Source organism: Lichenostomus cassidix, chromosome 1Ab (assembly GCF_008360975.1).
Source record: "Lichenostomus cassidix isolate B80296 chromosome 1Ab, HeHo_3.0, whole genome shotgun sequence".
Taxonomy (NCBI): domain Eukaryota; kingdom Metazoa; phylum Chordata; class Aves; order Passeriformes; family Meliphagidae; genus Lichenostomus; species Lichenostomus cassidix.
In genome coordinates this window covers 6,180,369-6,194,579 of record NC_139481.1, presented here as the reverse complement: position 1 = coordinate 6,194,579, position 14,211 = coordinate 6,180,369, and the positions used below count along the sequence as shown (strand labels likewise).

General features: G+C 37.4%; 2 protein-coding genes across 10 annotated transcripts in view; both read left to right on the top strand.

Moving 5' to 3' along the window:
• Positions 1-6,992, top strand: part of GNPTAB (N-acetylglucosamine-1-phosphate transferase subunits alpha and beta) — a 33,230-nt gene extending 26,238 nt beyond the window's left edge. Inside the window, exons 18-22 of one of the 2 annotated variants that reach the window (XM_085049602.1) lie at positions 800-898; positions 3,496-3,663; positions 4,545-4,635; positions 5,229-5,286; positions 5,785-6,992. In XM_085049602.1, coding sequence (XP_084905728.1) covers positions 800-898; positions 3,496-3,663; positions 4,545-4,635; positions 5,229-5,276 — 406 coding nt within the window. In that variant the 3' untranslated portion in view covers positions 5,277-5,286; positions 5,785-6,992. The remainder of the gene's footprint in view (positions 1-799; positions 899-3,495; positions 3,664-4,544; positions 4,636-5,228; positions 5,287-5,784) is intronic. The other variant, XM_085049601.1, reaches the window with a different exon arrangement.
• A 186-nt stretch (positions 6,993-7,178) lies between these two features.
• SYCP3 (synaptonemal complex protein 3) overlaps positions 7,179-14,211 on the top strand; it is a 7,848-nt gene continuing 815 nt past the window's right edge. Inside the window, exons 1-8 of one of the 8 annotated variants that reach the window (XM_085049613.1) lie at positions 7,180-7,533; positions 8,640-8,676; positions 8,754-8,897; positions 9,978-10,053; positions 10,998-11,032; positions 11,501-11,618; positions 12,558-12,657; positions 13,420-13,518. In XM_085049613.1, coding sequence (XP_084905739.1) covers positions 8,768-8,897; positions 9,978-10,053; positions 10,998-11,032; positions 11,501-11,618; positions 12,558-12,657; positions 13,420-13,518 — 558 coding nt within the window. In that variant the 5' untranslated portion in view covers positions 7,180-7,533; positions 8,640-8,676; positions 8,754-8,767. Of the gene's footprint in view, positions 7,682-7,734; positions 7,835-8,639; positions 8,677-8,750; positions 8,898-9,977; positions 10,054-10,997; positions 11,033-11,500; positions 11,619-12,557; positions 12,658-13,419; positions 13,519-14,211 lie in introns of those variants that run through there. The other 7 variants (XM_085049609.1, XM_085049608.1, XM_085049607.1 and 4 more) reach the window with 7 other exon arrangements.

Below are 14,211 nucleotides of genomic sequence, written 5' to 3'. Positions count from 1 at the left end.
CACACATAACCCAAGATTGTATGTATGCTAACAAAGCTCAGCTCAAACTATTCTGACAGTGGAACTAAAGAAACATAATGTTGTTAATTTATGTATATTTTTTTTTGTGCAGAGACGTGGAGTTTTTCATAATTTGTTTAGTTTATTTTTCTGTTACTTGTGTCATCTTGGGCCATTTCCTAATTTGTGTTGTACAACAGTAAGGCAGAGTACGTTTAGATGGCTAGAGAGTGAGTGCAGTTCAAACAGCATATAAAGGAGGAAAGAGCAATCCTGTACCTAGAAGCTGTAAATCCACTTCATCCTTTCTATTGAAGCTTAAAAGAGAAGAACAGAAAAAGCATTTTAGTCTTAACTACATTGTAGCTGTCCTGTGAGATGGAGGAGTGACAGTGACATGAGCTGTATAAGAGGAGGAAGTTCTCAGGTGAGGCTTGAAGAATCCTTCAAGGTGCTTTCTTATATTAGGATAAGAAAGTTGAAAATGTAAGTGTGGTACTTTCCACTAGTAGGACTGTTAACCTGGGGTCAAATGCTCTTGTTTTATATGCTTTCTCTTAGAATGCAGATCTATGATTTATAGGTGGTTACTAATAAATCTACAGAAAAGTGGTTCTGTGCAAGAGCATTAAAAAATGAAAAATGACAAATTTAAATGTATTGTTGGAAAGCAAATGGCAAATTCTAATGAAGTTTGGGATTAGAAATGTTGCTAAATAATGTTAAATACAATATTAATATTTATTGAACCAGACTTTGGGCTGTTTTATTAATGTATAAATATTATTTTAACAACAAGGTTTGAAATCATGGGAGAAGAGGAAATTGCCTTCAAAATGATTCGCACAAATGTTTCTCACGTAGTTGGTCAGCTGGATGATATACGGAAAAATCCCAGGTATCCTGTTTTGTGATTTGTGTGGAGTTGTGCGATGGTTTTAATTTTCTGCCTTGAGTCTTTAAACTTTTTTTGTATTTAGAAGAAAATATGTTGTCATATATTTCTAAACTGTGTTAGAGTAAGACCAATTTGAACCAAAATTACTTCTGATTTTTTCTGTTTGACTGAAGCCAAGTGACTCCTCTCTCTGTTATGCCAGGGGCTATCTCGATAATTTGTTACATATTTATTTATATAAAATATTTGAAAACCTAAATATTTCAGCTATTTTTGAAGCTTTCATTTTTGCCATTCTATAGGGCATACAGGTTATATTGCAGAAAATTTTATTTTAAAGGAAGAACATTTTGACCTGCTTTATGCAGGTATTTTATCCTGAGACTTAGGTGTGGATTATTTTGTTATGAAATCAGTTTTGCATATTCATTGTGCTTTCATGCTCTTTTACAACATGGATAGACTCTTGCTTCTGTCTTCAGAAAACCAGTTTTCTGCCAGTTTATTGAGTTTGGCTGCAAGAAGAGGTCTGACAAGTGTCAAAAGGCAGAACAAGGAGGAAAGTAGAACCAGGTACCTTGGGCCAGGGAAAGTGAAGCCTCCTGTTTTGGTCACAGAAAGCTATTGGGTAATCTCAGCTGCCTGTAAAGCTATACCATAATTTGTATTTGTAGATAAAGAGTAGGTTTCCACTTTTCTCTCAACACAGTACTGCGTTTGCTAGGTTGTTTATTCAGAAAGGGAAATACTAGTCTTGAGACATTTTGCAGCTGAAGGTGGTTTGTATCTATTGCTATTCCTTTCTAAGGGTGCCTTCTGGCCACGTAACTCCTGCATTCCAGTTCCCACAATGATCCATTTTAAAAGAAAAATAGGTAGTGCTCTAGCCCACCCTCCTGCTTCCTTTTCCTTCTCTATTGCTTTTTCTGCTAGCTATTAGTTGTTTTTGTTTTTTTTTAAAGTAGGATCTCTAAAAGCAGGTTTTTACTGCCTGTCTTGGAATGAACTAAAAGTGTCATTCACTTACTGATCTCCCTAAAATGTTTGTTTTGCATCCTTAAGGCAAAGTGAGTGTTAATCATCTAGGCATTAATTCTGGAATCTCCAAAGGAATGTCATGTTTGGTTTCTTTTGGATGAATTTAAACAGTCTTTCCCCTAGAAATGGGCTAATACCCTCATCAATCCTGTGCTTTGTTTTGGTTTGCTGTGTGTAGCACCCTCTCAGTCTGTAAGCTGCATCTCTTTTAGATGAAGCTAAACAGGGATATACACTCTAGGAGTACAGCTACTGCATTCCCAGGGCTAATGAGCTGCCAGTCCAAGGGACAAGGTCAGGGATAGTCCAGAGTGAGCTCCCAAAATGCTTGTAGTGTAGCCATGATTGCCATAACCAGCTGCTTTGCATAGGATTACTTGATACAGGAGATACAGCCTACTCATTTTTGGAGCTGCAGTCTTTCTTCTCAGATGTAGCAATTTGAATGACTGTTTATCCCTTGCACGTAACTGTCTAGAGCAAGGTTACCAATTATGCCAGATGCAGTCATTGCCGTTCAGTGGTAATTCCCTGTGTGGGTTCATATACAAGCTATGGAGTTCTGCTTATTTCCAGATTCCTGCAGGAAGTCTGAACTTTGCTCTTTGAAAGAGCACACCATACTTTAGAGAATGCAGCTGACCAGAACTACTTATTTACAAAGGTTAGCAATGACAAGGCTTATGTCACCAGATATGATTTCTGCCTCTGGGGAAAATGAAGGGGTCTTGTATCTCACAATATAAATAAAGCACATAACCTTGCCCAAATGTGGGAAGGGAAATTTTTGTTGTCAAGCACTAGGTCAGAGTGGCCAAGGGTACATAGCAGTCTAGCACACTAGCTGCTGCTTTAGTTTCAATTATTTGCAGTAACTTACTTACATGTTTCTTACGTGAGAAATAGCTCTCTGCAAGAGGCATTATGGGGAGCATGGTTATTTGGTCACAGTGATTTCCGTGTAAATTCAATCAAATTGTTGTTGTTTGTATATTGGTTGATTATACAAGTCCAGCTTTGGGTCTGGGATTCAACGGACCAATTTATATAATGTTCTCAGTAAACCAAAGCCTAAGGGAGCAAGCTTTGCCCTCTCTTACACAATCTTCTGTGGTTTTTAGTTGATTTTCTCTAAAGAATGCAGCAGACAAACTGAAATATTGATAATTTAGTATGTTTCCCTCCTACAGTGGAGCTCACTGTGTTATTTAAGAGACTTTACTCATGACAATTCAAAACTATAAAAATCCTTACACAGATTTTAATGCTCTGTTCAGTGGGCTCTGGGATGGTGCACACTCTAGTGCCCATTAGATGGCAGCATTATATAACTCGAAATAGGGTCTGTCACTGAATTCCTCTGAGGTCTTGCCTTGCTGTCAACCTTAGAGCACTTAAAATAGTTTAAAATAACGCAGCAGTAAAAAATATATCAGTTTGGTTTTAAAAAGGATACAGTTTCAATTTTGTTTAAAAGGATTATGTTTGTGTTATTGGTTTGGCAGTATTTTGTTCCAGCATTTCCTTGGTAATATGTCCAATGTCATCTTGTTTTCTAGAAAATTTGTTTGCCTAAATGACAACATTGATCACAATCATAAGGATGCACAAACAGTGAAAGCAGTGCTTAGGGATTTTTATGAGTCAATGTTTCCCATTCCTTCCCAATTTGAACTGCCAAGGGAATATCGGAATCGTTTCCTTCACATGCATGAACTCCAAGAATGGTATGTTCCACAAGTTCTTTTCAAGTTATTTTAGTGCAGTAATAATATACAATTACCTAAGATATTGGTCACAAGTTGTTTTTCACCCAGTATTGTCATGAAAGAGTTAACAGTGAAAATAACATGGTAAGATTTGAATGGACTAAAATTTGACGTCTGCAAAATCTGGGTTTTTCTAGTGCTTAAATGGTCAATAACATTTATCAATTGGTCCTAACCTACTGCAAATAAAAATTGTTGGTTTGTTTGGGTTCTTTAAAACTAAATCAGGAAATCTGGCTTTCTTTAAATGTGAATAAAACCCTGAACCATTGTTACATTTCTCACTGAGTGATTTTTTAAAAATCTGTTACATAGCAATAGTCGTCTGGATAATAATCAGAAAAGACATGTGTGTCTCATTTGTGCATAATATGTGAAATTTTTGTGTGTATCTACATGTAGATGTGGCACTTGGGGACATAGTTTGGGTGCAGATTTGGCAGTGCTAGTTTAACAGTTGGACTCAATCTTTGAGGTCTTTTCTAACCTAAATAGTTCTATGGTCTAGCACCCTGAGCAGTCATATCTTGGAAATTGCGAGTGGTGCAGACTCTGTCATGTCTCTGGGAGGTTGCTCCAGTGAATGATGGATTGTTTTCGCTGTAAAAAAATTTCCTTAGATCAAGATGAAACCTCTGCCAGTCCAACTTGTAGCTGTTGCTCCTTTTCCTCTCTATAAAACTCCTTGTGAAGAGAGAGCCTGTGGCCTCTTTTTAGTTACTCTTTCTCAGAACCAGAAAAAACTTTCTTTGCAAGTTTCATAGAAACTCTTTGAAGTTTAAATATTTGCATTTATAATATATGAAGCTGTTTTTCTGTTTCCTTCTTTCTTTGTCCAGGAGGGCATATAGAGACAAGCTCAAATTCTGGACCCACTGTGTTCTAGTAACACTTATTGTATTTACAGTCATCTCATTTTTTGCTGAACAGGTAAAGTTAATGTCTTTTTATCAAATCTATATAGCACTTAACAGATTGTGGAATCTTCAGGGTAACACTGGATAGATTTTTTTAAATAGGTTTTGAAGAGTAGCTAGGATTTTTTCCTTCATTAAAAAAATAAAGATGTTATATTACTCATTATTAGGTTGCTTTAATTTTTAAATCACCATGTTGAGATGCCTTGAAAAGAGAGTTATATGGGGAGAAGGAGAGTGGTATTCCCTTCTCAGGTGCCTTGTGACAGTAAAGTCCATCACCAGTGTGCTAAATTTGGATGCTCAAATTCAGTAATTGTTTTTGAAATTTTTGGTCTGTTAACATACATATTGGTAGAAGGGTGTAGTAAGTTAAGAGGAAGGAAACTTAGTCCTGAAGGGAATCTTTAGTTACTTAAAGGCCTTGTCAAAATCTCTTCCCTAAGTAATTGCAAAGACTCCTACTAAATTGAAAAGGTTTTGAATCTGACTCAAGGGGAAAAAACCTCCACTTCTGCAAGCTTAAAATGGCTTTCTTGAACATGATTACTCCTGCTAAACTCATAGGGAGTCAATGGAACAAATCATATGGGTAATTCTTTGCAGGTTGGGGCCTTAAGTAACACTTTCCGTGGTCTGATGAAGAGGGTGTAATTCTTGAAAGGTTGGCTTTTGATTATTATTTTTTTTCCCACCTGTAACTTTTGCATGACTCTTTCCCTTGATTTTCAGCCTTTTGTATATATTAGAAAACTCCAGTAGTAACTTGGTTTTGGAAGGGGTTACTCAACTCAGTGATACAGTTAGGAATATAAATACCATTATAAGATGGCAGCTTTGTGTTCATCTTTTAAAAATAGAATGTAGCCTGGTGTTAATTTAAATACACAAACTACCTTTAAAATAATCAAAATAAAGGCAGGGTGTATTTTTCACTTTCTGCTTGTATTCTGATTATTGAGAAGTCCAGTGGAAATGTGTGCATCTAATAGATGAGTTGAAGTAAAAAATGCTTTTCCTGCGTAATGAGAAAAAAAAAAGGACAGTATTGAGTATTTAGCATGGGTGGTGCAGATTTGATAGTTTCTAAGATGAAAACCTGACCAGCTGTGGACCTTTAGCCCAGCAGAGAACTATATATTGTATTTTTTTCTCTCCTCAGCTAATTGCACTTAAACGAAAGATTTTTCCAAGGAGAAGGATCCAAAAAGAAGTTGGTCGTGAACAAATCAAAGTGTAGAAGAGCTTTATTTTGGAGATCAGTCTACCTCAAGCTGTGATTAAGCATTTTAAATCTCTCTTTCATAAGTGTCTTTTCTGGTTTGCCATTTAATTGTGTTGATATGAAGAAAAAAATCGTGCACCTACATAAGAACCTCTGCAGTACTCTACATGGTATAAGAGCTGCTGGAACTGTGACAATGCAAAATAACAACAAATACTTGCAGGACACTTGTACATACGCAGTTTTCAACAGATCGTAATTTACAGTTCTTAGTTCATGGCCATGTTATCCTTTTTTATAAAAAGGGTTACCTTAAACAAATGTAACTGCATTTATTGCAGTGGACGTTGCCAACTAGATAAAATGTTGGAAGGAAAAGTTGTTTGGGATCAGCTTAAGAAGTCCTTGATCTTGCATTCCAAAGCATTTTGCAAATTTCTGTCATTGCTGCTTTTTTTAGCCCTCCAGGGGAAATTGAGAATTATGTAACTTGTCATTTAAATTTAGTAGAGATTTATAGATGTTGACATTATTTAAAGCACAGTGACAATTCATCTCCCTATTTGTAGTGTGTAATTCGGATTTGAAAGAAAAGTATGTTACTAAAAAATTACACAGTAACGGAACATCTGATGGCTTATTTGAAAGATATTTTATATCTGGTGTATTACAGTCCAAAGAATACACAAAGAAATGGTGTCTTTTCCTGGCTTGATTACAAAGGGAGGGTTGTAATCAAGTGAAAACGATCAAGGTAAAATATTTTACAACCATTGTAAATAGAAAAGCAGAAGTGCCTCTATATGAATGGGTAACAAACTGTTTTAAAGTAGAAAATTATGGGGAGCAGTGTTTCACTTCATAAAACAATATTTGTACTGACATACAAAGCTGTGTTGTTTTTAAATCTAGCAGGGTTTGGCCCTGTGTTTTGCTGAGATATCAGAGCAGTGTGGTTTTATGTGGGGGAAAGGGTACTGAATCTTTTCAAGCAGAAAATTTTGGTGGTGTATCTTCACTTAATTGTATTAGCAGTCTTCAAAAAGCATTAGTTTTTGTAATCGGATGATGTACAAAATCTATGTGCATATGTATTGTAAGATACTTGGCTTGCTTCGAAATTAACTAAAACGTGATGAAAGTTTGGTCTGTCGTTTCTGTTTCAGAGCAAACCAAAGCTCACACATTTTGCTAAATTAGCCGGGAATCTGTCTGAATCTTTCTGTCAAAAGTTCTCACTTTTCCCTTAAAAACTGTAATAATTTAATCCTAATTAAGAGTCTGCCGGAGGTGCTCCTGAGGGGGAGCCGAGTGTGCGCGGCGCGCGCCTTTCCCGCCCTTTCCCGGCGGCGGGAAGCGCTGAGGCCCTGAGGCGGCACCGCACCTGGCCGTGAGGGGACACCGCTCCTTGTCCTGAGGCGGCACGGCTCCTGGCCGTGAGGAGACACTGCTCCTCGCTGCTGGCCGTGAGGCGGCACCGCTCCTGTCCCTGAGGCGGCACCGCTGCTGGCCGTGAGGCGGCAGCGCTCCTTGCTCCTTGCCGTGTCCCGTCCGTCCGCCCCTCTCGCCCTGAGGCGGCACCGCTCCCTGCCCTGTCCCGCCGGCCGCCCTTGTCTCCTGGAGGCCTTGAGGCGACACCCCGCCCGTCCCGCCCCGCCGTTCGCCGTGAGGAGCCGCGGCAAGAGCGTGAGGGGCTGTCAGCGGCCGCAGGGGTTTGGGGCGGTGAGCTTCCCTGTGCTGCCACAGGAGAGTGCGAGGTGCCTCCCTCCCTGCTCCCCCCAGGGTGCGGCGGCTGAGGGCCCAAGGCTCCCTTTCTGCGCTGAGGTAGAGACAGGTGGGTCCCCGCGGTGAAAAGGAAATTCACACAAAAGTACCGGTTTGTTTCATATCTTTTTGAAGGCAGGGTGAAAAAAGAGGTGAGTTTCTCTAAAACTCGCTGTTAAAACACACAGCTGTGGATTGAAGACACTCGAATTGACTAAAGCAGGTACCTGTACAGGATGGGTGAGGGCTGTGTGGGGTTGTGAGGTGGCAGTATTGTTTTACACCCAAGTGACGGGGACTGAGGTACCAAGAAAAGTGACTGTCAGATAAAATACATGTTTGCAGTTCAAAGTTGAGGTGCTTTGGCCAGATGCTGCATGGAGCAGTACTCTCCACTTTACACCATGTTCTCAGCAGTCCCAGTAGTCAAAAAGCACATTAAATCTTGACAATTTTCTCAAATTTGAGGATAATTCCAACACAGGACTTTTGATTTTCCAACCAGTAAAACACTTGCAAAATCTAAAAATCTTCACACTACATAGGAAAGCATCAACCTCAGAAAAAGCTGGGTATTAAAAAGCAGTGTTCCTTCTTTAGCATAGTGTGGTCATGTTTTATAGATCCGTGGAATCTGGGATTAAAAAAATATTTTCACAGAACCTGGAAGTTACCTGGGACTTTTAAAAATGGCATAAGCATACATACTTTTGTCTCTGCAGTGTGGGGAGGGCTTGTAGAATCACATTGTTCTTTATGGTTTATAATTTCTCTATTTTGGACAATAGTGTATTGGCATAGATTTTGGGGAATGCAGTACTGGGTATGAGAAAATATATAGTAAATATGGAAACTGAGCAGGCAGTCATCTTAAGAAATTCACAAAATAATATACTTCCTTTTTTAAATCAAGTTTGTTCCTAGTAGCCCTGGCATTTTTTTAGCATGTTCTTAAAAACATCCCTGATGGGTAATGCTTTGGAATACCTCAAAACTAAACCAATTTGACTGCTTGCATATCTTTATAGGTGCAGACTGCTAAAGAGCTATCCATAACAGGTCCATGTAAGCATAAAGACACATTAATTTTCAATTTATTGTGGGGGAAATTCCATGACAAATACAATATATTATTTCAGTAGGAAAAGATCTCACTATGGCACCATCAGGAAGAAAGCATGGAGGAAAAGCTGGTAAACCAGCACAGGAAGATCAGACCATACCTGCTTATGACTTTGAGGAGGAAAGAAAGGAACTGAGTGGATCAGAGGAAGATATCAGAGAAGGTGCTAATATGACTTTTTTTTAACACATTTTAAAAATGTGAAGTTTATCACATTTGTGACTATGAATAGAAAACACTTCTCTGTCAGCCAGGGACTGAGCAAAGCAGGGTTCCTAGTGCTTGAGACCACCAGCCTCTCACTGTGTCATTTTGATTGCTGACAGGAACAGCTCTGTATGGTGCACTGTTACGGCTTGAAATTCCAGGTGGTTATGTTCCCTGATTTTAATGTCGTATCCATCTGTAACCTGGCTGCACAGAACATTGTGAGAACAGGGCAGAGCACAAGAGCTCTGCCTGCTTGGAGGGAGTGTTGAGTCAGGTAAAATAGCTGGAGGGTTAAGAGTACTGCAGGAAGAATCTGAACCAAAGAAAAGACAGGAAGAAGTAGAGAAAGCTGAGGCAAAATAAAAAAAATCAGCAGAGGGATTCTTGTTTAATTTTGAGGGAATATCATAAAAAAGTGGACTTGGCTTAAAAATACTGTTCTCAACCATCACATGATAGTTTTTGGTAGTTTGGTGTAACTCCTCTTCTGAATTTTTGTGTTTCAGCAGTTATCTCTGGGCTTGTTTCTCATTAATTTCTCCCCTTCATTCATTTAGACTAAATTCCTCAATCACAGAAATCTGACAGCCAAGGATTTTTATTTTCAAAGTAATATAAATATCTATTAGTGATTTTCCATTTTGAAGATGAGAGTGCAGACTTTCAGTATTTATTTTACACTAAATTTTAACAGGTTGGGCTTTCTAAATTGTTGTTATTTTTAGCTTTCTGACAATTGTTATACTGTAAGTTGGGAGTAATGATGTAGTAGTGGGCAGAGAAAATAAAACTGTTTGGGATCAGTGTAGGGAACTCAAGGCAGTGCCAGCCCAAATTTGGCCTTACAGAATAATTCACCAGCATCTGTCAACTCCAGATTCAAAGTTTTAGGAGCTGCCTGTGTTACTGATGGGCACTGAGATCCACGAGACATAGTCAGGGAAATGGTATTACAGAAAAGCAATTGCACTTATTAACTCAAACAACCAACACGAAATATATTTTTATAAATATTTCTGTAATCCTTCTTAAGGTGACACACCAGTAATGGACAAGCATGGAAAGAAAAGACCTCTGGCAACTACTCATGTGGTTCCAGATGATGTGGGGTAAGGTTAGATGTTTGGGGGCTTTTTCCAAAATAAGCAGGTCTTAAATAGATACCAACTTCAGTTATTCACTATGCTTATTTTGCTTTGTTTGGGTTTGGTTTAGTTTTATTTTTTTATATTTGGTTCTAAAATCAAGTGACAGATAATACAGTAGTTGTAGGTAGAAAATGTAGCATTTTAAAATGGTAATTCTTCAGTTTCTTTGTAGATACTTCTTAACATGCAGAAAAATTTGATATACTTGTGTGGGTTCTTAGAATTTTTGTATCTTTTAAAATGTTGTTTTATCCTAAATTGTTGATAATTTTGTTCAATTCTGTTTTTTTCTCTGACTTTAGTTGCCTGAAATATTACCAATACTTTAAATGACCCAAATACTGCATGAAAAATAAATTATTTTACAGAAAAATCTTATAAAATTTAACATACATGAGCAGTGTAAATGTAGTAAAAAAGTACATGCTGAAATAGTTTTCAGGCAGATTGTAACTGTTGAGTTGAAGATACTGTTTTTACTGTAACACTGCCTTACACACTGGTGTTATCATTTTAAAGATGCTGTAAAAACAACCCTGATATTATTGGCCTTGGGGATTTTTACTGTGCAAGTCATGGTAACTGACTTTTTGTTTTCATTTGGTGTTCCAAATACCCTTTCTGTTTTCTTTGTTATAGGGAATAATCAATTTTGTTTACTGACTCCCCTTACTCAAGACCCTTTCAATGCCTAATACTGCCTTTTTAGTGGAGAGTAAAAATTTTTACTTATACTCCTTTTCACAAAAGAAAAGGAATATAATTATTTTATCTTATGGCAGTAGCAGTTTTGTCACTGCTTAAAAGTAATAGATGTGAATAAAATGAGTTTTAAGCATATACAACAGGTGCTACTCTAAAGTCAGGAAATGGGCAAATAAAATTTTTGAAACACTATTTTGTAGGGGTGAAGTACAGAATATGTTGGAGAGATTTGGAGGTAAGTACATTTACATTCTAATAAATAAAAAAAAAAAGTTGCAGAGTTAGCAGTAATTCCTCACCATAAAATAACTTTCAAGACTTAGTGTATTAACCTTAGGCTGTGACTTGTTAAATCTCCAAATGTAAACTAAAAGTGAAACAAACACAGTAACTTATATACTTAAAAAGTGCTGTCTCTCTGACATATGTTTTTTAATTCAGTCAGTATGTTCACACTGATAGTAACCACATACTAGCCTTCATTTATTGCTGAAATTCAAGTAATTTGCATATGACTCTGAAATAGGTGTTGGTTAGGGCATATGAGTGGCACAAAGAAGTAGCATTCACACCAGTGCCACCAGCAGGCAGAGGAACATTCTAACACACCTCATTTGCTTCTCCAAAGTGTAACTCATCAGCATTTTTAATAAATGGCACAATGTATCCAATGCTTAATTTCTAAATATTCTTTGACTTTTAGCTGATATTAACAAGGCTCTCTTAGCTAAGAGGAAACGATTAGAAATGTATACAAAAGCCTCACTCAAAACCAGTAACCAGAAGATTGAGCATGTTTGGAAAACGCAGCAGGAGCAAAGGTGACATTTACTCTTGGTTTTCAAACCTGTGGAACGAGATTCCCTTCTGTGTTACAGAATGAATAGCTGGTCTGTCATCTTGCAATTAAATAGCAAGTACTGTGTCTAATGTTAAATATCTGCTCAGGGCCTCTGCTGCCTCCAGTTGTGTCCACTTTGTTAATCTGACAGTAATAGTTTAGCACATTCTCTTTTGAACAGAAATTTAAGATTTGGAACTCTGAGAGCAAGGTATGTTAAAAGAACTGGCCTTACTTTTATCTTTATGGAAAGTGACCTTTGATGTTTTTGTTTTTTAAAACTGGGGGGGGTCCATTTTTGAATTTTCTGTTTCTACTTGAGAACTGAAAAATATTCAGTAAAACTTTAATACCATTCTGGTTAAGAAAGAAAGTAATTTTCACCTTGCATAACATTTCTCTCATGTCTTAAGGCATATTTAATTACTATATCTGATACTAGAGGTAGAGGAAACTGAAAAGTGAGCTAAAAACTGAAAGTCAGCACTACTTGTAACTGTCTTGGTGTCGTTCTACATTTATATGCACTTGAAACTTGCATGGACAAAATTTTAAAAAATTACCTTATCAGTTTTGCATTATAAACCCTTTGTATTAAAGCAAATATCAGTAATTTGGTTAGAAATACATGGTGAATCTCAGAAAACCTGACACTGTAAGGAAGTTGTTCCAATTTCTTTTTAACCAGTATTTCATACATATATAAATGTATATAAAACTGTCTCTTTATATAAATTCCACATCCACTCAGTGTATGTGTTTGTTCAGTTTTTCAAACAGTATTCAGTTAGGGTCAGATGTCAAAATAGCCTGATTATCTATGCCAGCTTTTATTCTATCCCACGTGTATGTTGAACCTTAGCTTTTCTTGTAATTCCCTGTAGCATTTGTCATACTTACAGATAGTGTCTGTTTATAGGCAGAAGCTCAATCATGAGTTCTCCCAGCAGTTCCTGACTTTATTTCAGCAATGGGATGTAGATGTGCAAAAAGCAGAGGAGCAGGAAGAAAAACTAGGGGTGAGTTTCCAGCATGGCCTGAGTTTCACTTTATTTTCACAAGGAGGGAATATTGTTGCTAAGGCACTCAAGAAATGTAAAAACACTTTATGTAGTTTAAACAGAAATATATGATAGTTTAAGTTTTGTGAAGAGGGGTGTATTTATAAACATTATTGCAAGTTTATAAACACCACTAAGTGATGCCCTAGGCCAGCATATGGCCTGAGAAAAACCTAGACCACTTAAGGAGAAGAAAGCTTGTGTGCTGTTTCTGTGCATCCATAGTCTTTGGGTTCAGGGAACAAAGGAATATAGAGAAGCAGTTGTCTTTTAGCATGCATTGCTTAAATATATGCCTGTATATAATAAATGTGAGAGAATTGATCACTGCAAGAGGATAGGAGCTATACAATGGAATGTAATCATGTGATGTTGCTGTGTTTGTACTTCCAACACATTTGCAGGTTTCGGTTTTCCTTAGATAGCACATTCCTCTGGGATACCCTAAGAAACTGTGGGGGATAGCAATCCTCATGGGATTTTACAGGGATAATTCAGGTTGCAAGAGACCTCAGGAGGTGACTTGGGGCTTAATCCAGTCTTCAGTCTTACTTTCATTAGTAAGAGCAAGGGTAACTCTCCAGGCAGAGATCTATATTACAAGGCACAGATTTCCAGTGAAGGCAGAATTTCTGATTCTGAAAAATGGCATTGGTGTGCTGTCCATGCACTCTGGTTAGCAACTGATGCAATTATGTTTTTCTTTTGCTTCTACTTTAGAATATGCTTCGTCAGCAACAAAAGGTTTTTCAACAGGCAAGAATAGTTCAAAGTCAGAGACTCAAAACCATTAAGCAACTTTATGAGCAATTCTTAAAGGTACAGTAAATTTTTTTCTTGGAAGGCAGTTGATCCTTATAATTTAAGAAAGCTGTATTAACGAAGTGTCGTAAATTGTTTGGTATTTCTTTAGCAAAGTAACTAACATACTAGACTGCTGGTTATGATTCTTTTGGTGTCCTCCAGAACCCCCATGTCCTTTTCTGCCAAGCTGTTTTCCAGCTACCTGTGTTCCAGTATATTGGGGGGATTCAAGGCTTTTTCAGTTTCTGACAAACCCTGATTTCTGTTCAAGTCATTCCCTAGCTGGTTTTGAAATTTCAGTTAGTTACAATAAGCTTGGTGTTTGGTTTTTTTCCAAGTCTAGTAGTTGAGAAAAATAAATCTGAAATAGAGCAACTCTTAGTTTAAATTAGTGAGAATTTGCAGAGTATATTACAGAAGCATTAATAAATAATAACTGTTCCAAACTGTCAAAAATGTCTTCATCAAAGAAGAAAAACTGAACAGCATGTCAAGTATTACTTTTTTTTCCTTGAAGATCAAAAGGTAGAAGTCAAGCCCCAAATAAGCTTAAATAAATAAGTTAAGGAAAAGGCAGCTACACACACACACATAGAGGTAGGTTTAATTGTATGTGCAAAAGGGAAGATAACCAGGGAGTTTTATTTGGGAAGAAGTGTGCAAAGAAATATAATGGGATTTATAGTCCTCACTTCAAGGCTGTCATAA